At 38.3% G+C, this 24121-nt stretch overlaps 2 protein-coding genes across 2 annotated transcripts in view; one reads left to right on the top strand and one right to left on the bottom strand.

The window, feature by feature from the left end:
• The window catches only part of Ca-alpha1D (Ca[2+]-channel protein alpha[[1]] subunit D), a 6221746-nt gene that overhangs the window by 3729820 nt on the left and 2467805 nt on the right, over positions 1-24121 (top strand). The window lies entirely within an intron of this gene.
• LOC137234327 (uncharacterized) lies at positions 17140-18087 on the bottom strand. Its single transcript, XM_067757928.1, has 3 exons — positions 17443-18087; positions 17248-17383; positions 17140-17207 (listed from the first exon to the last, which is right to left on the bottom strand). Exons 1-3 carry the CDS (start codon positions 18085-18087, stop codon positions 17140-17142), a joined length of 849 nt encoding a protein of 282 aa, XP_067614029.1.

Below are 24121 nucleotides of genomic sequence, written 5' to 3'. Positions count from 1 at the left end.
TCTCGCAAGATGAAAAATATAGTTGGGCAATAAATAAAATTAGGTTCGATTATAGATCTGTAGACGATGATTTTATACCTTCTATTTAAATATTTGCAGGTTCGTTGTGTAAAATATAACTTTTTCGCTATTTTTCCTACCGTATAATCCACGTGCTCGTTGAAATTCAGCTTATCATCTATTTTTATTCCCAAGTATTTTATAATGCTGACTTTTTCAATTAGTTCGTTATTTATATTTAAGTTTTGTAGCTCATTGTTTTGAAAATTGCGTCTAGATATAACCATAAATTTCGTTTTATTGACATTCACTTTTAGTCTGTTTACGCATAACCAACCATATACGCTGTTAAGATCTTCTTGTAGCTTAGCATATATTTCAGTAATATTGTTCCCACTTATCATCAGCAATGTATCATCAGCAAACAATTTTATTTCACAGTGCTTAATGGAGCTAGTTATATCATTAATATATATATTGAACATTATGGGTGCCAGCACAGACCCTTGAGGTAGACCAACAGGTACCTCCCTTTTATCCGATACGGACGTTCCAATCACTGTTCTTTGGTATCTGTTAATTAGGAAGTCTTGAAACCATTTTAGTTCTATACCAGAAACGCCAATGCAAGAAAGCTTTTTCAGCATTAATTTTTGGTCGATCGTCTCGAATGCACGCTTTAAATCCAAAAACACAGCTAATATGTGTTTTTTCCTGCTTAAGTCTTCTTTCCTGTTAGCTAAAACCAAATTCAAAGCACTTTCACATGAATGTTTTTTTCGAAAACCAGATTGTTGAGGTATAATAATTACATTATCTTCTAAATATTTTACCAGCTGATTTTTTACCACTGTTTCCAAAATTTTTTCATCACATTGTAACGTGTTAATAGGTCTTATCTCCTCAGCTTTGATGGTATTTTTCACTTTTTCTAATGGCACAACTATAGAAGATTTCCATAAACTAGGAACGAGACCTTTATCTAAGCTCTCATTAACAAGCTGAGAATAGAAAAAACCTGTATACGTTATGGAATCTTTAACGACTCCTTCCGACACAAGTTTCTTCCCTCCAATTTTATTTTTAAACTTACTTACTATATCAACTATCTCTGAAGTGGAAACTTTCTGAAACTTAAAAACATTACGGCCATTTTGCTCATCTATAGTACCTTCATTACTAAAAGAAGTAGGAATATTCATGCTAATCTCCAATATACTATCAATGAAATAGTCATTCAAAGACTGCGCTATTTCATTTTCCTCTGTGTAGAGTTGGTCGTTTATTTTAATTTTTTATACCATTATTTTCTTTAACCATGCTTATGGAATTTTTCAAGTTTTTCCACATGACCTTACTATCACCAGCACTATGGTTGATTTTGTTTTCCATGTACTTGACTTTTTTTATCTTAATTAGCCGTTTATATTGGCGTTTCGCAATATAATATTCACACCATTCTCCAGTGGATAGGCTGATCTTGTAAAGATTTAGCTTACGTTTATTTAAGTTAGCCAGCTCAAAATCATACCACTTGTTCATAAGTTTGACACTGACTTCTTTAGAGTATGTCAGGGTGGTCACTGCGCTTGATAGCGTATTACATAGGAATGTTGCCTTATTTTCGATGCTCAGATTTTCAAAGTCAGTGTAGTTAAGCTGTCGTAATTCATTAACAAGGCTGTCGCTTGTATAATTTTCCCAGGAAATTATTGTTCTCTTCGTTCTCATCTGAAATAGCTTATGTAATTTGATTTTGAATTTAATCGTTTCATGATCTGAAATCTGAAACTCTTCTAATTTTAAACATGATATCTACAACGAGATACTATATCTAAAATTTTAGACGTTATTAACGCTCCCTCTCTTTCCAATAAATATGATAAATTCAAAAAAATTTTATGGGAAAGATTTTCTTTTAGTGAAGAGAAAGGATTAGAACAATTATTTTCAAAAACTGAACTTGGTGATCGTTCACTATCTGAATTATTCAGATTTATGAAATCGCTTATACTCCATTGATAGCCGAGAATTACTCTTTAAATTGTGGATTCGTAAATTGCCACACGAAATACAAATCCATTTAACTTCTAGTAACAATCAAAATAAAGATGAAGTAATTATTTAACTGACAAACTTTTTGATTTAATCAAAAAACCTCATTCTTCGAAATATCCTGTAGTTTCGAATATAAATAATAATATTTTAGAACAATGCGTTAAAAATGTATATGAAATAACTACGGTTATTTATCAAAATTTAAATAAAAATTCTAATTATATTAATCAATTACAAATCCGTTCAATACCTAAGAAAGAAATAGATCTAAATATAGAAATTTTTCAAGATCCAGAAATTTTTCTAAAAATCGAAATATTAATTCACAAAATATTTGTTGGTATCACAAAAAATTTAAGAATAACGCTCTTAAATGTATACCCCCATGCAATTTTAATCAAAATCATAATTCAAATTCCGAACAAAATTTAAGCTGAAACAATCCATTATGACGGTGACGGATAATGCAACTATTATTAAACCTACTCGTCACTCTATTCATAATTGATAAATTTTATTTTCTTATTGATATCGGCACAGCAGTATCAGTTATTCCTTTTTCTAAATTTAAAATTTATAAAATAAATTCGGATTTTACTTTAACTGCAGCAAATGGAAGCAATTGAAACTTTAGGTACAAAACTACTTAAAATTGATTTAGGTTTAAGAAGAGACTTTGAATTTCCATTCATTATTGCGAATATTAATACACCCATGTTAGGAGCAAACTTTTTAGAAAAATTCGGAATTATTGTCATAATAAAAAATAAAGAAATAATGGATTGTACTACAAAAATGTAAGTTGCTGGATCTTCTGCTTTTCTGATACCTTTTCACTTGAAATTCCAATTAATGAAAATAAATTTACAAATCTACTTAACGAATTTCCTTCTATTACCTGTGATCCAAATTACACTAATGGACTGAAACACCATACGGTTCACAGGATAGAAAAAAAAGGTATTTTACCATTTTCGAAACCAAGAAGACTTGATCCAATTAAATTAAGAATTGCTATAGCTGAATTTGAATTCCTAGATAAAACAGGTTGTTGGGTTATAGATTGGCAACCGCTGCATTTTTTTGAACATATGTTTTATAAATACCTCACTACTATTTAATTATATGCCTAAGCTATTCAAGGCCAGAATAACACAAGTCATTAGGGCTGATCACATTCAACACAGCGTCTACAGACCACAGCCACAATAAAGCAAACCTTGATGAAAACCATAGCCAACCCATTGGCTTCTTGATTACTTTGAAAGCGGCAGCCACCAATATAAATTACAGCAACCAGAAGCGAAAAATTTAGAAAAAAAAAATAATTATGTTTAAAAAATGTCCAAAAGAATGATTTTAGCTTTCATTATCTGTTATTTACTTCTATTTTAGATTTTATTGATAAAATAAAAAGGACGCCACTCACTGTCGCTTCCCAAAAATAGAATTAGGTTTAATCTGGCTACCCCGGTTTTCGCGATTGATTGTCGTGCTGCTGTGCGTGCTTTGCACACAGAGTATATTAACTTTGATTGGATGACGGTTGGTTGTACAGGTATAAAGGAATCGAGATAGATATAGATTTCCATATGTCATAATCATCAGTATCGAAAAAAATTTAATTGAGAAATGTCCGTCCGTCCGTCTGTCCGTTAACACGATAACTTGAGTAAATTTTGAGGTATCTTGATGAAATTTGGTACGTAGGTTTCCGGGCACTCATCTCAGATCGCTATTTAAAATGAACGATATCGGACGATAACCACGCCCACTTTATCGATATCGAAAATTTCGAAAACCCGAAAAAGTGCGATAATTCATTACCAAAGATGGATAAAGCGATGAAACTTGTTAGCTGGGTTGATCTTATGACGCAGAATAGAAAATTAGTAAAATTTTGGACAATGGGCGTGGCACCGCCCACTTTTAAAAGAAGGTAATTTAAAAGTTTTGCAAGCTGTAATTTGGCAGTCGTTGAAGATATCATGAAATTTGGCAGGAACGTTACCCCTATTACTGTACGTGCGCTAAATAAAAATTAGTAAAATCGGGATGAAGAATACGCCCATTTTTTAAAAGTCAAATTTTAACAAAAATTTAATATCTTTACAGTACAGGCCCGAGATGGATTTTCTGAAATAGGCAGAGAGATTTCCGCTTTATCCGAGAAGTTTAAGCATTATGAAAGCTAATTTAAGTCCTTCAAACATTCAAATGTGAACATTCCGGATAATAATCGTAGGTCTATCGATGTTTCCCTACCAGCTCCGACTATGGATGCTGATCCCAAAGTTCATTCACCTCCAGATCTTCCACCCCCAACTATTGATTTGATAAATCTGTCCTATCCGAGTCCCTTAGCAGTTCAACCATCGACATCGAATGCTCATTCTGCTGTATCTACTGCACCCTCCACAAAAAGGAACCAGGTTCCCCAAAACCCCTCTGCGGAATCTGAACCGCCGGCTGGAAGATTGATTACTGTCCCGATTAAATAGCGATTTTCGTCTCCAGATTCGAAAGAGACACTACAGAAGAGGATCTGAAGTCGTACATCATAAGTAAACTTAAATCTAAAAATGTGTCTAATAGTAAATTTAATTTTAATTATCCTAGAGACATTTCGTCATTTAGGATTGACGTATCAGCGCAACATTTTGAATAATTCATTTTGGCCACCCGGAGCCTTTGTGCGTGAATTCGAGCATAGACGCAACGTTAATATTCGTAATCTTGCTACCGTTCCTCATAACAATAATGCTGCAAAAAACTAAATATTAAACCTGTCCTTAATATATTTTATCAAAATGTAAGAGGCCTAAACACAAAACTAACTGAACTATACTTGAGATCATTTAACTGTAATTACAATATCATCGCTTTTACTGAAACATGGTTAAAGCCTCATATTTTTAATTCGGAGAATCTTTGCAATGATTACCAAATATATAGAAATGACCGCTTGAACAGAGTTGGAGGTGGAGTTTTGCTCGCGGTACATTCTTCTATACCTTCCGCTGAGGTAAATTTACCTGTTATTGAAGCTACGGAATTTAAGTGCATTAGAACCCAGCTGGGAATAGGTTTTACCTATATTGCCATTTGCTATATCCCACCATCTTCAGATCCCTCGGTGTATATGGACCATATTTCGTTACTGAAAGATATCAGTTCAATGTTGAAGCATATTGACTCGATAATTGTCTTGGGTGATTTAAATCTTCCGCACGTATCATGGACCACATCCGACCATGGTATTGTACCGGTTTCTTCAAAATTCTCCAGCATCGACTTTTTAGCTGAAATAACTGAACTTTGCCTAAGACAGATAAATATAGTTCCAAACTTGTACGGGAGGGTACTTGATCTGGTATTTGTGATGATACATCAAAATCCATTCTTAGGAGGGGTGAACCTCTTACTGTACCTGAGGATCCTTACCATCCTTCGCTGGAAATAGTTTACGAATTGGAAGAAAGTTCTCGGAGTTTCACTACCACAGAAAACGACTCTAGATTTAGATTCGAATTCGCGAAGGCTAATTTTAATAAACTCAACCAAATTTTATCTACAATAGTTTGGCCCAAATACGGTGCAGATATTGACAAAAACGTTTCTGACTTCAACGCCGTCATTCACGCTATTCACTGAACTAGTCCAAATATGGTACACTAAAGAACTGAAATCTTTAAAAAACAAAAAATCGCGTTCCTTCAAGCTGTACAAGAAGACGGGGTCACACTCCGACTACTTGAAGTACTCTATATTGCGTCATAAATATTTTGAATTAAATAAAAAGTGTTACAATACCTATATCTGTGCCATGAAAAAGAAAATAACTTGCAATCCCAAAACTTTCTACAATTTCGTGAACTCTAAACGTAGGGTTAAAGGCTTTCCTTCTGGTATGAAATACCGTGATGATTTCTCTAGCGACGATCAAGTTATTGCTAATTTATTCGCACAATTTTTCAAATCTAACTATTCCGATGAATTAATTTCTTTGTCTAATTAATACCCGTATCAACTTAACTCACTTAACGCAATTAATATTCCATCAATATCTCCAGAAGAGGTTCTTACATATTTAACTTCTTTGAAGGAATCTTATAAATACGGTCCTGACCTAATTCCCACATGTTTTCTCAAAAGATGTGCAGAACATATTTATCTGCCCCTAACTGATTTATTCAACATGTCCCTAAAACATGGAGTTTTTCCTTCTGCTTGGAAGGAATCTTTTCTAATACCCCCAAAAAAAAGTGCGAACGTCAAGCTGTGAAGTTGTGTTTTGATTTCTACTGTGCCTTATTTTGTCTTAAATCAATAACTTTGTTTGTTTAAATAATTATTGTGCTAAAAATAAGTGTAAACACGTTGTGTACTGCATTGGCAATTTAAAGTTCTGCTTTTCTTTACTAAAATAAATTGTATATTAAAAATAATTGATAAAGTGTGTATATCCATACATACATACATATTTTCCGAGTCACTTTGCATATTTGTTGTTGCATTTGATTGGCATTTAAATATTTTCAGTTTTCAATTGTTATTTGCTCGTGCACATTTACTTCATTTTCTTTTCACTGCCACAGCTGTTTGCATTGTGTGTTGTTAAGCGTCAGTTAATAGCGATCTTAAACTGCTCATACAGTGATCTTCAAACTGCTCAAACAGTGATTTTCTTACTGTGATCTCCAAACTATTTTCACTGCCTCCGTCTGTTTAATCAATTTTACTTTAACTTATAATGTCTTGCAATTTTGTTAACTGCCAATTGAAAGGTGATACCGAGCGTTTCGTGTCGTGCTGGCTTTGTGATGAGCTTGCTCATATGAAGTGCGCTAGTTTGACAGCAAGGGTGTGTGATGCGATCAACGATAACAAGGGTGTGCGTTGGTCGTGCTTGAAATGCAGATCCACCGAAGTGGATCTTTTTAAGCTTTTCAAACATACCCGAAACGCATTCTCGGAAATCGGTAAGGAACTTTCTACATTAGGGGATAAATTCAAGTATTATGAAAACTTGTTTAAAACTTTGAAATGTATTACCGATTCAGCTGCTAATGCTAACAGCGACAGTCGTGACAGCAAACGAAAACGAACTGATGTCTCGGCTGGCGTATTGACCCTAGACCCCGTTCAAAACATCCAGAACCCAATCGTTCCTACACCTAGCACGATAGAATTAATAAACTTAGCATCTCCAAGTCCTCTTACAGTAGAGCCTTCAACATCAAAGGCACCTCCAACAAAACTAGCAGCTAGAAAAAATATTGAACCTGCAAATCGTTCTCAGGCGACTGAGCCTGGAACTAGGAAGTTGGTTGTAGTTCCTCCTAAAAAATCGATATTCGTGTCAAGATTCGAGAGGGATACTACTGAGGAGGATCTGAAATCGTATATCTTCTCAAAAAGGAAAACCCATGACGTAACAATTCGGAAATTTAATTTTAGTTATGAAAGAAACGTATCTTCCTTTAGATTAGATGTACCTATTGACCATTTTGACAATATCTTGAGTAACGATTTTTGGCCCTCTGGGGCACTTGTGCGGGAATTTGAATATAGGCGGAATAAGAGTGTTCCAAACTTGGCAAAGATCCCTGTTAATAACACTGAGTCAAAAAACTGAACGAAAAATCTGCTTTAGATATACTTTACCAAAATGTTAGAGGCTTAAACACCAAGTTAACAGAACTGTTTTTAAAATCATTTAACTCAAGCTACGATATAATTGCTTTAACCGAAACCTGGCTGAAACCTCATGTTTTTAACTCAGAGATCCTCTGTAATGACTACCAGATATATCGAAATGACCGCCTGAGCAGGGTTGGAGGTGGGTTTCTGCTTGCTGTACACTCTTCAATACCATCTGAAGAGATTTGCGTAACCGCCACCGATACAACTGAGTTCTTGTGCATACGCACACAACTAGCAAATTTCCACATTTATTTGGCCATCTGTTATATCCCGCCATCTTCTGAACTGTCCGTTTATATGAATCACATTTCCTTGCTAAGAACTGTTAATTCGATGCTAAAGCCTTCCGATTCCATTATTGTCTTGGGTGACTTCAATATGCCACGCATATCATGGTGCATCTCTGACTTTAATATCGTACCAGTTTCGTCAAAGTCTTCCAACAATGAATTTCTAGACGGAATGTCTGAGCTGTGCCTTCAACAAATCACCATCCAATCGAATAAATTCGGAAGAGTGTTAGATTTAGCCTTTGTGGATGATGAATCTAAATATTCCATTAGTCGATGCGAACCCATTATTGAACCTGAAGATGCTTACCACCCTTCCCTCAAAATAGTTTACGAAGTTGTAAATTATGCTTGTAACAGCGGAAATAAACGATACGACTCCAGTTATCGCTTCGACTTTGCGAAGGCCAATTTTAAAAAATTAAATCGTGATCTATCTCGAATAGTGTGGCCAATATTTAATGCTGATGTGGAGCAAAGCGTTTCTCACTTTTACAATACCATTTACTGTCTTTTTGAAAAATACGTACCTAAGCGGATTTGTGTACATTCCGATACAAGCCAAGTATGGTTCACTAAAGAGCTGAAAATTTTAAAGAATAAAAAGTCTCGATCTTTCAAGTTGTTCAAAAAGACGGGTTTACATAACCATTACTTACGGTACTCGATTCTACGCCGCAAGTATTTTCAAATGAACAAAAAGTGTTACAAAGCTTATCTTTGTAAAATGAAAAGAAATATAACTTGCAACCCGAAGGCATTTTACGGATTCGTAAACTCTAAACGCAGGGTGAAAGGGTTTCCATCATCCATGAAATTCCAAGATAATATTTCCAGCGATGATCAAGAGATCGCCGACTTCTTTGCGGAATTTTTCAAATCAAATTACTCTATTGAGACCAACGTTTCACCTAATGAATATGTAAAACTTTTCAAATCATGTGCCTCGGTTGAGGAACATTCCTTGCTTCAAATGGATTTAAATCACTTGGTTACCTGGTGCAATGTAAATTATATGCCGCTCAATCTCAAAAAATGTAAATTCATGTGTTTTTCTCGGAGAGTTTCGCCACCAGCTTCATATACAATTAACAACTATAGTCTAGAAACTGTAAATAATTTTATTGACTTGGGAGTCATGATGGATTCCAAACTTAGTTTCAATCTTCATATTAATGCTACAGTGAATAAAGGCAAAGGTGTTTTTGCATTTGTTAAACGGTGGTCAAAAGAATTTAACGACCCTTACATAACTAAAGCACTTTTTACAACATTAGTTAGGCCAATATTAGAATACGGCTCGATAATTTGGAATCCGCGTTATCAAGTCCATGCAGACAGTCTCGAATCAATACAAAAACAATTTTTACTATTTGCCTTAAGAAATTTCCAATGGGACTCTTTAACTAATCTTCCACCTTATACTAATCGATTAAAGCTTATCAATCTTCCAACTCTTGCTAGTCGAAGGGAAATGCTTGGTGTGATATTTATGACAAAACTTTTAAATGGATCAATTTCGAGCCCATTCCTTCTGAATGAAGTGAACTTCTGCGTTCCCTCTCGGACATCGAGACACTTCAAACCTTTTCTGCTGAAACAATGTAGAACGAACTTCGAACAAAATGAACCTTTTCGGCGTTTATGCCAAGATTATAACTCTCACTCAAACACATTTGATAGCTCGGACCCCCTTTTTTCTATAAAAAAAGATTGTTCTCACCTCTCTAAATTAATGTATAATACGTTTGCTTCTGTTCTCTTTAAGTATTACGCTTGGCTGATGAAATTTCTTCTGTAGCTGAGCAGTCTCAGATCGTGACGATTGACAAACCGCTGCCCATCAAAGACTCGGCAAAATAAAAAAAAAAAAAAAAGTTATTATATATATATATAAATCGATCGCGTGAACAGGATTAGCCTGGTTTCATTGGGCCACTTGAGGGCAGCGCGCTGCCACAACGTCCATTAAAAAAAAAAAAAAAAAAAAAAAAACGGCAGTTGGTCATGTGTAGAAAATTATCGAGGAATTGCAAAATTGTCTGCCATCCCAAAGGTGTTTGAAGCCATTGTTACTAATCAGCTAACATTTTCCATTTCAGAATTGATTGCAGACTTTCAACATGGATTCTGTAGAGGCAAATCTACCATTACCAACCTACTTGAATTCACAACGCGTGTTTCTAATGGATTTAGAGAAAATCTTCACACCGATGTTATTTACACTGATTTCAGTAAAGCATTTGACAAAGTTTCCCATTCATTGATTATCCACAAGCTGGATCGACTTGGTTTCCAACCAGGTCTCACTCAGTGGATATCTTCTTATCTCTGCGGTAGAACGCAACAAGTAATTTTTAAAAATACTCTTTCAGAGGTCATTAATGTTCCCTCTGGCGTCCCACAGGGCAGTCATCTCGGTCCAATTCTGTTCTTGCTATTTATTAATGATATCTGTACCATAATAAAATATTCCAAAATTTTAATGTATGCTGATGATGTAAAACTTTTTAGGTCTTATGCGTGTATTGAAGAACGTCCATTGTTTCAAGCGGATTTAAACTGCTTAGTTGCCTGGTGCAACGCGAATTCAATGCCGCTGAACATCATGTGCCTCTCTCGGAGATCTTTGCCAGCAACCTCTTACGTAATTGATAATTTTTGTCTTGCATCAGTAAATTATTTTGTTGACTTGGGAGTCACGATGGATGCTAAACTTAGTTTCAACCTTCATATTATGGCTACTGCCAATAAGGCTAGAGGTGTTCTATCATTCGTGAAGAGATGGTCTAAAGAATTTAAAGACCCTTATGTAACCAAAGCCCTTTTTACCACATTAGTTAGACCGATACTAGAATATGGATCAGTAGTCTGGAATCCACGATATCAAGTTCATGCAGATAGGCTTGAGTCAATACAGAAGCAACTTTTACTTTTTTCTGTAAGGAATTTTCATTGGGTCTCTGCGTATAATCTTCCACCTTATACTAGTCGGTTAAAGCTTATCAATCTTCCAACTCTCGCTAGCCGTATTATTTATGGCTAAACTACTGAATGGACTAATTTCTAGCCCCTTTCTTTTGAACGAAGTAAACTTCAATGTCTCATCACGAACGTCAAGACATTACAAACCTCTTCTTTTGAGGCAGTGTAGAACTAATTTCGAATTAAATGAACCTTTCCGGTGTTTGTGTTATGATTTTAACTCTCACTCGAATTCATTTGATATAACGGATTCACTTTTTACTATAAGGAAAACTTTCCTATCCTATCTTAACTCGTAACAAAATAAAAATAAAAAAAATATAAATCTTTATATGCTAAATCGTTAACTTATTTAACAATTTACTATATTGTTACGAATATTAGCAAAACTAAGGAGTGCTGCCATTTCCAGGCCGATGCTAAGCAGTGACGTGAATTCACATCAATAATTCAATCATTATGTACCTACATAAACGAATCAATAATTGCGTCTACACATATGTACACATTCCGACGAGCAACATTTACATACAAGGCAGCGAGAGATGAGATGTCACACACAGATGAATTTACTTATACGCTTATGTGTGTGCGGGAGACTGTAAACTACAAACTCACATATGTACATCTGAGAAGCGCTAAAAAGTAGACAATTGTAAACAAGTAGAAACTATATGAGAACTATACACACACGAATATAGTTAGTAAGTTCTGGAAATGGAAGAGCCTAGAAGTATGCAGCGTAAACTATAAAAGCGGGGCAGGCGAGTAAGAAGTAATTCAGTTTGAGTTGAGCTATCAATCAGTTTGCTTAAGCACGCGATCTGGCGGCCAATAGTAGAGTTTCATGTGAGTTATTAATCAGTTTGGTTATTAAGACAGCGAGTAGCAAAGTATAAGTGTTATTGTGAAGTACTTTAATAAAGGCCATTTTTCTATCATTCAATATTGGAGTTATTTATTCAACAGTTTAGTGATTCGAACTTAGCAGAGGATTGCAAATAAGAGGATTTGCAGCAAATTCGTTACAATATGTATAATTTTCTACTGTTATGTATATAATACTCAGCTGATGATTTTTATTCTGTAGCTGAGCAGTTTTAGATCTCGACGCTTAACAAACCTCCGCCTATCAACAACTCGGCAAAAACAAAAACAAATCCGTGCGTCATGCGGATGCGCCCCTCGTATCGGTTGGGCGGGCTTTGGAGGGTATTAATCCATTGGGTTTTTTATTATTATTATTATTATAAGTAGTTATTATAAGTAGAGTATATCAACATTCGACTCCAGTAATGATATGCTGCAATAAAATACAAATGTAAAAGAAAATTTCAAAATGGGAGCAGCTCCGCCACTTTTAATGCCATAAGTTGAACAAAAATTTACCAATCCCTATGAAATTTGGTAGCATAGAATCTATGACGATAACTGTTTTCTGTGAAAATGGGTGAAATCGGTTAAAGCCACGCCCAGTTTTTATACACAGTCGACCGTCTGTCCTTCCGCTCGGCTTTTAACACGATAACTTGAGCAAAAATCGATATATCTTTGCTAAACTTAGTTAACGCACTAATCTGATATAAAAAATGGCCGAAATCCGACTATGAGAACGCCCACTTTTTCGATATCGAAAATTACGACAAATGAACAAAATGCCATAATTCTATACCAAATACGAAAAAAGGGATGAAAAATTGTAATTGGATTGGTCTATTGACGCAAAATATAACTTTAGAAAGAACTTTGTAAAATGGGTGTGGCACCTACCATATTAAGTAGAAGACAATGAAAAAGTTCTGCGGGGCGAAATCAAACGCCCTTGGAATTTTGGCAAGAATACTGTTCGTGGTATTACATATATAAATAAACTAGCTGACCCGGCAAACATCGTTCTGCCCAAAATAGATTTTTTTATTAATTCATTTCAAAAATTGTTATTACACCGGTATTATTTTTAATAGATACCGATTTTTCACTATTTCATTGTGTATACAACTTCAAAAATATATAATTTTAGTATTCAGTTTAAGGCTGTACGATACACAACATTTTTAGTTTTCTGTGCAGGAGCGTAAATAAATAGCGAAGACGGTTTTCCAACACGGGAACACGCCACATAGAGCTGGCCATGTGAAAAGCATGGCATTTCTAGGTTTATGCCGCATACTTCCAACGACTGCCCTTGTGACTTGTTAATTGTCATCGCAAAAGCAAGTTTCAATGGGAACTGCATACGTTTGAATTGGAAGGGCAAATCTGTTGAAGTTAAGGGAGTCCGGGAAGTAAGCATTCCTCTCCCTTGAACGCGCCTTTCAAAATGCTTGCCACTAATAAATTGTCCATTAGCTTCGTAACAATCAGTCGTATACCATTTAGCATAATAGCAACAGACCCAACTTTGAGACGCAAATGATGAGGAGGTATTCCAGGCAAATCCAGAGAGTTTAAGAACTCCACTTATGGGTAAGTATGCAGGTAGATTTTCAAAACTAAAAGACACAGAAAATTTTTAAAGCCTACATCTAAAGCAGGTAGTATTTTCTTTTCCCGGCTTCGTATAAAAAGGAACCCTTTTGTCAAGGTAAAATTTGATTTCTTCAATTTTATTCTTGTTCCGAGTATAAATATGAGTTAATGCGCCTTGAAACTTCATAACATGTGCAAAGCTCGCCGGAGATAGTTCAGTTCATAAGTCAAATTTCAAAACCGTGATTTATTAAAAAAAATAAAATGGGTAAAAGGACGCGAGAATTTGAGTGTAATAACGATCCAGATATGTTCTGTTTCATTTGTGGCCAATATACTATCATACGGCGACGACGAGTGTTCTCAGATCATATGAAAACTTTATACTCCAAGTATTTTGGCATTGAGCCTAAAAATGCTGAACAGCCAAGGACACCGAACACTTTGTGTATATCGTGTCGAGTAGAATTGATTCAGTCGGAATCAGGACAACAAATAAAATTTGATACACCAATGATATGGAGAGAACCTACTTGCCATTCAATAGAGTGTTATATTTGTCAAACAAAAGTACTTGGCGTTGGAAGATCAAGAAGAGTAACCTATGCCAGCGTACCTACAGTGACATTACCAGTACTACATTCAACGGCAGTTGCGTATCCAGTTCCATTGTCAACAGTAATATCTGAGTGCGGGGAATCAAGTTGTACCGAATTTCGCATGGGAAACGAGAGAAACATTCTGTCACAAGCACAACTGAATGATTGGATAAGAGATTTGGAACTATCCAAGGAAAAGGCCGAGATCCACACTTCTCGTATGCAACAATTTAAAATTGTGTCATCCGATGTTAAGGTGATATATTGTAGAACTCGCCACGAACCATTTTCCAAACACTATACCAAGAAAGACAGTATATGCTACTGCAACGACATTCCTGGTTTATTCAAAGAGTTTTGTCAAACATATGATTCAAAAGAGTGGCGATTGTTCATAGACAGCAATAAACTGAGTTTGAAGGCTGTATTATTGCATATTGGTAACAAAAAGTCTTCTATCCCAATCGCACATGCAGTAAATACAAAGGAAACCTACGAGGAAATGCAAAAACTACTCAAATTTATCAAATATGAAGAGCATGATTGGAAAATATGTTCTGATCTCAAAGTCGTTGCAATGCTATGCGGTCTACAAAGTGGCTACACCAAGCACTGCTGCTTCCTCTGCAAGTGGGATAGCCGATCTCGTAAGGACCCCTACGTCAGAAAGGATTGGCTGGAAATAATCGAGTTTACCGTTGGTGTGGATAACACCAAATACACCCCTCTTGTCAAGAAAGAGAAAATCATACTTCCATCCTTACACATCAAGCTCGGTCTCATTAAAAACTTTGTTAAGGCTTTGGATAAAGAAGGCGAAGAATTCGACTATTAGAAAACAATTTTTCCAGATATTTCTCAAGCCAAGATAAAGGAAGGTATTTTTGTTGAACCACAAATAAAAAAGTTGATCAACAATAATCAATTCAAAGGACTACTCTCATCAGTTGAGGCAGCGGCGTGGGAATCCTTTGAAAAGATCGTTGCTTCTTTTCTCGGTAGACACAAAAGCCCTAACTAAGAGCAGATAGTGAACGACTTAATCAATAATTATGCGAAAATGGGTAAATATTAAAGGCTTAATAAAATTAATTTCTCAAAATTCTATAACTTGTTTACCTAACTAATATATTGTTTCCAGGCGTAAATATGTCTTTAAAAAATCACTTTCTGCACTCACATTTGAGCTTTTTTTCAGCAAATCTTGGCGACGAAAGTGACGAAAATGGCGAAAGGTTTCATCAGCAAATGAAATTAATTGAGAATCGACATCAAGGATTCTGGGACGTGGCAATGATAGGTGATTACTGCTGATTTCTCACAAGAGAAACCGATCCTAAACTGAATAAGCGTCAAAGTAGAACACATAATTATTTCGACTGTATAGTAAAATCAAATTAAGATAAAGATTGTTAGAATATAGTATAAACATAAATAAATTTAAAAAAAAGTAAAAAATATGGGTAATTTCATTCATAAATTGAACTCTTAACTAAATAGAAACAGAGCATAGCTAGATATTTCACTCTTCTCTATACCATACATACGTTTTGAAGTATACGTTGAAATTGCGCAAACTGGGTATTTTTATTTGATCGCTTTTAAATTACGTAGTTTTGCATCGATTTTCTTCGATGATAGCTTATCTTTTTTCCAATTAAACAGAGCTTTATGTAAAGGAAAAATATGTGGAAAAAAAGTTGTGGTTTTGGAATGCTGCCCTCGCAAAAAGTAATTTTTTTCATATTTTTTCTTAAAAAAAAAAAAAACAAAAATCTGAAATGATAAGCTAATAACTCGAAAACTGTCTGGTTGAGCAAAAAACAGTGTATGATGCATTTATAGCAAATTTTATTGTCTTTCCGATTCTTTTCTTGCAATTGCTTGACCTGTTCGTGAGATATACGTAATTAAAGGGAGCAATCTTTTTGGTTTTTTCGAATAACGGTAAATTGCAAATATCTCAAAAACGGTACCATAGAATCAAAAATGAACTCGATTTTCGAAATCAGGTTGTGGTTTTACATACGAATTTCATAACGGCGTCTCTGGTAAATTTTGGCCGTCGACCAGTGTTATCAACCAAGGAATTCTTTCCTTTCAATTGAGTGGTGGATGTTCTGCCATTGTCAGGGGGTGAGCGACGCCGATAGAGAGGGTATCCATCGTTTCCTGTTTGAGTTTCCGAAATAAAAGTACGTGGATAGCGTTTTTTGCATTTATTTTCCGACATACAAACCGAAGATGGATCGTGTTGTCCGCATGGCCCATGAGCCATATTGGCCATCACCACTTCGAGCAACTCTGGATCTATATCAACATCAGGAATTTCAGCGGAAATTATGTCATCAATTTGGTCAGGTGTAATTTTCTCCACTATCCAAAGCAGAATGTGTGCGTGAGGTAAATCTCTCTTCTGCCAGTCCACTGAGTACATCCAGCATCGAACAATACCATATAAACGTTGTTTCGTAATGAAGTCCATCAAACATCTGAGTTTTTGTTTAAGCACTCGTGCTGTGATGTCGTGACGATCGCTTGGTGATTGGCCGGGATGCAACAGATTCGTAATGTCTGGCCATTTTGGATTGCAAGTAAAAATTTCAAAGAAATCCGATAGTCTATAATTGCGCACGTAAGTCATCGCGTCCTGGGAGTACTCATGCATGTGTCTAGGACTGCCAATGTATGTCGATGGCAAAATAGTGAGTCGACCAATATCTGTAATATCCGCATCACTATTCACCGCATCTCGTAAAACATTTTGTTGTACTAACCATTCATTGCATTTGTCATCCTATAGCCTAAGTGATATCCGTCCTCCCCACGGCAGAACATGAGCGGATATTGCATTGCGTCGTAAGACCGATGTGTCTCACTTATCCGCTTTAGTGCGTTTTCAGTTCTACGTTTTATGACAAAATCACGCGACTCCAAATTTTCTCCAATAACAACAACTGATATTTCGCGAACTGTAGGTGCTTTATATTGTCTTTCATGAGTTCCTGTTGGCATCTTGTCCGCATGTATGATTATGCTATGATCATCTGTTGGCATACGTTCCAACGAAATCGTACACCGTTTGATGAGGTCATTGTGTCCGTGTAACATTTGCTGCAATTGATCGATTATTTCTCTTTTCGTTGCATTGAAGATAGTACAACGTCGATTTAGTTCATCATGTGAATCTCCCAGAAAGTAAATTTGGAGATATTTGTGTTCTTGATCTTGATGCGGCAACAGCGATCCAGCGAGATGAAAAATTTGCCCACGAACCTGTATAATTGGAGGAAAGTTCTGCAATTTCTGTCAAGTATTGCGCTTAGTAAAATTACCTTAAACGTTGGATTGTAGTTTTGTTCATTTACAATTCCACCGCCAAACGACGTCATTTGAAAACAATCGTTGTACATTTTAGTGTGCTGTAAGAAATGCCTCGAGTTGAGAGATTCACCGTAAAGCAGCTGGAACAATGGCTCTGTTGGTGGAAGCAATTCTGGCAACTTAACCTTTCCCCCCGCGCAACATAATCCTGGCCGTTCTTTTTGAAATTTGACTGCATTGCAATGTTGACAAACTACTGAAATTTGACCGATTTGAACAGATGCGCTATATTGAATGTTCGGCTCATATCGAAAGCCTGCCCGTTCAGTGTTCACCAAAGAAACTTGTTGTTGCCGCTGTTGTCGTCGAATAATCGCATGTTGTGATCTTACTTCATCACTTTCGCGAGCACGAACTTCCCTTCTTCTCAATCGTTCTTGCTGATTGTGAACTTGCATTCTTCTCAATCGTTCTTCCTGATTGTAAATTTGGTTTACATCTTCTAACTGGTGCGCACGATTCTCTAGCAGTCTATTTCGAGCTGATACCCTCTCAATAACACTTTCCCTTTCTGTTTGACGTGCTCTGAAATTTCGTATTCTCCTTCTGCTGTGAGAATTCCGACCAATGTTACCACGCACATTGATTCTTGGCATCTTAACAAATATCTAATTGGAAATGATCATACATTTGCATACAGCTTACACAAGGTTTTACCAACCGTTAACTTACCTTTGAAAAATCCTAAAATGAGCTAACCTAACTAAGGAAAAATATGCAATTGGACCATAAACTATGTATCTATTCCAAGGTAAATTGGTATTCGCCGACACACTAAATCACTTTTTTAAACAAAATATCAATAAAACCGCTCAGATATTGATAATCCACACATTCGCAACTGTTTATTTCGTAAAAGTAAACTATTTAACACGAAAAGCTTCAGTTATTACATTAGAAATAATATTGTAAGCTGTCAAATGGAATGACCGCCTACTACGCTACAATTTATTTTCACTGAGTATTGGCTATTTTAAGTAAGTAAGTAAGATTATTGATATAGTATACCTCCAAAATGGTTTTCAGGCCCCTCCTCCAACCCTTTTAGATATATTCAGCCTCAAAATTTTAGTACGTAAGGGAGGTGCCATGCCCCATTTTTCGATAAATCTTTTTTTTTGGGTGAACATTGTATTGATATCGTATATCTGCATAGTGATTTCTATGTACATACCATGCACGCTTTTGGGGATATTTAGCCTTAGGGAGGTGCCATGCCCCCTTTTCCAAAACTACTGTTTTTTTCATAAGCATGCTATTGATATCGTTAATCTCCTGATCAATTTTCAGGTCCCAACCTTAAACGTTTTTTATAGATATTCAGCTTGAAAAATTAAGTTTGTATGGGAGGCGCCACGCCCCCTTTTCCGATAACCCCCACTTTTATGCGTGGGAATGGCTTTGATATCATTTAGCTCTATACCAATTTTCAGCTCCCTACCTTGAACTCCTTTAGAGATAATCAGCTTGAAAAATTAAGATTACATGGCAGGTGCCCCATTTTCCGATAACCCCCACTTTGATGCGCAAAAATTGTTTTGATATCATATAGCTCTGTACCAATTTCCAGGTCACTGCCTCAAATCCTTTTAGAGATATTCAGCTTAAAAAATTAAGTGTGTATGGGAGGTGCCACGCCCCCTTTTTCGATAACCCCCACTTTTATGCATGAGAGTGATTTTAATATCATTTAGCTCTATAGCAATTTTCAGGATCCTGCCATTTATTTTTTCTGATATATTCAGCTTCCAACGCTAAGTATGTATGGGAGGTGCCACGCCCCCTTTTCGTATAACTCCTATTATTTTGCGTTAATATGGAATTGTTACCGTTTATCTCCACACCAATTTCCAAGTCCCTAAACTAAACAATTTTAGAGACATTCAGCTTGAAATATTAATTTTGTATGGGAGGTGCCACGCCCTCTTCTCTGATAACCCCCACTTTTCTGCGTGAGAAGGGTTTTGATATCACCTACCTCTATACCAATTTTCAGCTCCCTACCTTGAACTCTTTTAGAGATAATCAGCTTTAAAAATTAGGATTGTATGGGAGGTGCCACGCTCCCTAATATTTTTAAATTTTTCTTCGACTAAACCTTCGCAAACAAACACCCCTAAGGAAGTATTTGATTTGATTCAGCCGTTTTCAAGTTTTAGCGTTACAATTAAACACCAAATCATTTATATATATATAGATTACCGGTACCCTGGTCCAAATTTTTGTCGATATCTCGAAAACGCCTTCACATATAAAACTAAGGCCCACTCCTTTTTAAAACCCTCACTAATACCTTTAATTTGCCCTCACTAGTGTAGGCACCTTGTCGTTGGTGTGAGGGCTTAGCCGAACTCCATAGCGCCCGACTATGAGGCGGAGCTGTTTAGGACTGACATCTACGCCGTTTCGCCTCATAGGAGGGCGGCGGGATGTCGGTGACCAAGAACTGCCAACCCCCTAATCCAGGGTGTTATGCGGACCGTGCCTATTGAACGATTTGCAGCCAGGGGATAAATTCGGCTGTATTCGAACGGAGCCTTCCCGATACCGGGCCATCTCGGGAAGTATTTATGGCCTTACCGCAGTAAGGGGCGCTGCTGTGGCGGACGGTTCTTTCCCCGTATATAATACTGGACCGCTGAGCCCGCCTTGTCGGGCAGGTGGTCGTACGACCAAGATGAACAACTCATTACCTGAATGTAATAAGGAGGATGTAAAGAGGAGGACTGAGTCGCAATCCAAGGACGACAAATACGAATTAAGCGATGCGTCGGACTCGGGGAGCGAGAGTAGTGCTGATTCAATGAACTCCGTGTTGGAGAAGCACACAAATGAAAACGGAGTAGAAGAGTGGAGAAGGGTACGGAGCAGAGGAAGTAAAAGAGCTCTCTCGCAGTACCGTGCAGCACTAAGGATTGTACAACGCTTGGGAGCAGTGGTCGACCCAACAGAAGTGGAGATCGAGCGCTTGGAATGGGCCCATGAAGCGGTAGAAGTAGGTCGAAGGCAGTTCAAAAGGTTTGCTGCGAGAAACCCTCGGTTCTGCAACCGGTACGAGGAGGAAGAAGCGTCGAATGGCAGAATGAAGAGGCAACGTTCGGCAGAAGACGACAAGCCTGCTTTCAAGAGGCAGAAAGGACCCAGTCCTAGAGCCGCGAGGCAGGGCAGTCGCATAGACAAGACAAGTAGGCCCAAAGCTGTAAGACAGATGGGTTCCAATAGCGAGGTAGCAACTACCTCGAAAGCTGCCAGTCAGAGGGAAGTTCCAACTACGGAAGTAGGAGATAAGCCAAAGGGAGATAACGCTAAGACTCCGGCTTTCTCGGAGGCGCTAAAGGGAGTTAACGCGAAGACTCCGGTGTTCTCGGAGGTTCTAAAGGGAGATAACACTAAGACTCCTGCTTTTCCCGAGAAGATGAGTGATGTGGCAAAGCAGTCACTGACTGTGGCGCTGGTTGATCGTAGCAGTCCGTTCGGACAAATGACTACTGAAAGGTGGAGATCTGTGGAAAGGGAGCTTATTAGCTTAATGCTTAAGATGATGCGGGAACAACCAAGTAAGCCCCTTCCAACCTTTGATTCGGGGGGATGGTATAATGGTGTGAAGATGATAGCGTGCGACAGCATCGCGAGCTTGCGGTGGCTGGAGGAAGTCGTTCCAAACCTCCAAAGGCAAGGCACGAACGCGCGGTTTGAGGTGGTGGATAAAGCGCAAATCCCCACGGTACCAAAAGTTAAGGTATGGATACCATGCGTGATGAAGTCGGAGGATACACTGCGACTTCTGCAGAATCAGAATCCGAACATACCGACACGAGGATTGGAAGGTACTTACTGTATCTCGGCCTACCGAGGATGGTCAGTTCTACATCTTCCAAATAAACAAACAGGCGGAGGATATTTTGTACACGCAGCTTGGCAAAATGTCCTTTGGCACTGGCAAAATTTACATGCGACTCAGGAAAAGAAGTCCCGAGGATAAAAATCCTAACACGCTGGAAGTGGGCGAAGTCGAAAAGGACCTCAGAAGCCTAAGGGAAAAAAGACAGGTGGAGGTCCCCGACGTCACCACGAACGTGCTAGAAGAGGACCAACCGCTAAATGGTGCTGTGACTCGCACAGAGGAACACACGGCACAACATTCACGAGGGGCTGAAGGGGGCCTCGAATACTCTAAACCAAAAGGGCAAGAGGAGGACGACGACGTCAAGACGAAGGTGCTGGAGGGGGACAAACAGCCCAATGGTGCTGCGAGTCCTACAGATAAACCTCCAACACAGTAAAGTGGCGTCGAGCGAACTCCTCCTAACCCTTGAGGAGGGTTCGTTTGACGTGGCGCTGATCCAGGAGCCGTGGCTCTCATCGGGAGGAAAGGTTTCTGGACTTAGCGCGCGCGGGTTTGGCGTTTACTACGCACAAACCGAAGGACGGGTGCGAGCTGTAGTAATGGTAAGGAAACAGCTGCATTCATATATGCTGCCTAATTACACCACCGAGGATCTCGTAGCGGTGGCCGTTGAGCAAAAGAATAAGCAGGCATTTATCCTGGCGTCCTGGTACATGGCCCATGCTGCGGAGGTTCCACCGATGGAGTGCAAAAGGCTAGTACAGGAGGAAGGGCGCAAAGGGCGGTTGGTCATAGGCGCAGATGCAAATGCGCACCACAATGCGTGGGGAGGAGCAGATACGAACGAGAGAGGCGAATCTCTATTTTGTTACATCCTGCAAACCAATTTGCAGATAGCCAACAGGGGAAATGTTCCTACATACATTGGTCCAACATCCAGCAATGTTCTGGATATTACATTGAGCTCCGAGCGTGATATATCAAGGTATGATTGGATGGTTCTCGATAGACCATCCTTCTCCGACCATGCGTATATAAGCTTCAGCATCCCACTAAAGAGGGTAGAGAAGGGAGGAACCTTTAGAAACCCTAGGGCAACGAATTGGACTAAATTCCAGAAACATGTAGAAACGAAACTGGGACAACCCAAAGAGGTTGCTAATGTAGAGGAACTGGAGGAGTCGAATGAATTCCTAACAAGGACGCTTATGACTGCGTATAACAAAGCTTGCCCTCTAAGAAAATTCAGAGGAAAAGCAAAGCCGCCATGGTGGAGCAATGAGCTGAGTCTTCTAAGAAGACAGTTAAAAGAAATGTTTAAACTCGCAAAGACCGCGGAAAGCGAAGCGTGTCGGGACGAGTACAGGGATCTACTGAGGATCTACAAGCGTGAAATTACCAGGGCGAAGAGAAACTCATGGAAAAGTTTCTGTACGGACATAGAGTGCTCCAGTGAAACAGCACGGTTGAAAAAAGTCCTAGCAAAGGGAAACATAGTCCAGGGACTAATAAAGAAAGAGAAGGGGGAATGGTCACGTGATAGTGAAGAATCCCTTGAGGTGCTTCTCGATACACATTTCCCATCGGGAGACGGTTTAGAAGAACCAGCAGACATCACTCACACTTCGATCACGGAGCTAGTGGTGCCGGGCTTGGTGACCGATACCAAGATCGAGTGGGCAGTGAAGACGTTTTCTAAGTTTAAATCGCCGGGCCCAGATGGTATATTCCCGGCCATGCTACAAGTCTCAAGTAGGGCGGTCGTGGAATGGCTTAAAATAATATTCGACGGGTGCATAAGACTGAATGATGTACCGCACTCTTGGAGAACTGCTCGTGTAGCTATTCTACCAAAGGCGGGGAAGATCGGTCACGTGTATCCCAAAGACTATAGACCCATTAGCTTAACATCATTTCTGCTCAAAACCTTTGAGAGGCTGATAGATGTGTACATAAAGTCCAACGTGGATGAAAAGCTGCTCTCCACAACACAGCATGCGTACACCAAAGGCAAGTCGGTAGACACCGCATTGCATAGGGTGGTAATAAGCATAGAGAAATCCCTGGAATATAAGGAGTATGCTCTAGGAGTATTCTTGGACATTGCCGGGGCTTTCAATAATGTTGCAAAATGGGCGATTATGGATGGTCTTAATTACATTAAAGTACATCCTGCCTTAATCAGATGGATCGGCTGCATGTTAAATTGCAGAAAGATTACATCACAATGGGGATTGTACGAGGCCACGAAATCAGTGGACAGGGGCACGCCGCAGGGAGGGGTGCTATCACCTCTGCTGTGGACACTGGTCATCAACCAACTGCTCAGGCAATTCGATGAGGGACCCGTAAAACTTACGGCTTACGCAGATGACGTTGCAATTGTCATAAGTGGAAAATGCCTTCCAACGATTAGTTCTTTGATGGATCGGGCGCTTCGGGATATTCATACCTGGGCATCTAATGTCGGGCTGAAAGTCAATGCGGAGAAGACGGATATGGTCTTGTTTACAAAGAGGTACAAGGTCCCAAATTGGACCAGGCCTAAGTTAGGAGCGGTGACCTTACAGGAGAAACCTTGCACAAAATATCTAGGAATCATCCTAGACAGTAAGCTGTCATGGAAGCTCAACGTGGAGGAGAGGGTCAAGAAGGCCTCAACGGCACTCTATGCATGTAAAAGAATGCTGGGGTGTACGTGGGGCCTATCGCCCTCTCTTTCTCATTGGGTTTTTACAGCGATTGTAAGCCCTATTCTATACTATGGAGTTCTTGTTTGGTGG

This window comes from Eurosta solidaginis, chromosome X (genome assembly GCF_040869045.1).
Source record: "Eurosta solidaginis isolate ZX-2024a chromosome X, ASM4086904v1, whole genome shotgun sequence".
Taxonomy (NCBI): Eukaryota; Metazoa; Arthropoda; class Insecta; order Diptera; family Tephritidae; genus Eurosta; species Eurosta solidaginis.
Note: the sequence above shows the minus strand (reverse complement) of the source record. Positions and strands in the feature narration are given on the sequence as shown.

Bases quoted from the DNA above. Each gene is read 5' to 3' on its own strand.
- LOC137234327 (XM_067757928.1), bottom strand. From the start codon at position 18,087: ATGCCAAGAATCAATGTGCGTGGTAACATTGGTCGGAATTCTCACAGC. The intron at 17,384-17,442 runs GTAATTTTACTA...CCAATTATACAG, and splicing joins ACTACAATCCAACGTTTAAG to GTTCGTGGGCAAATTTTTCA. The intron at 17,208-17,247 runs AAAGAGAAATAA...AATGTTACACGG, and splicing joins TACTATCTTCAATGCAACGA to ACACAATGACCTCATCAAAC.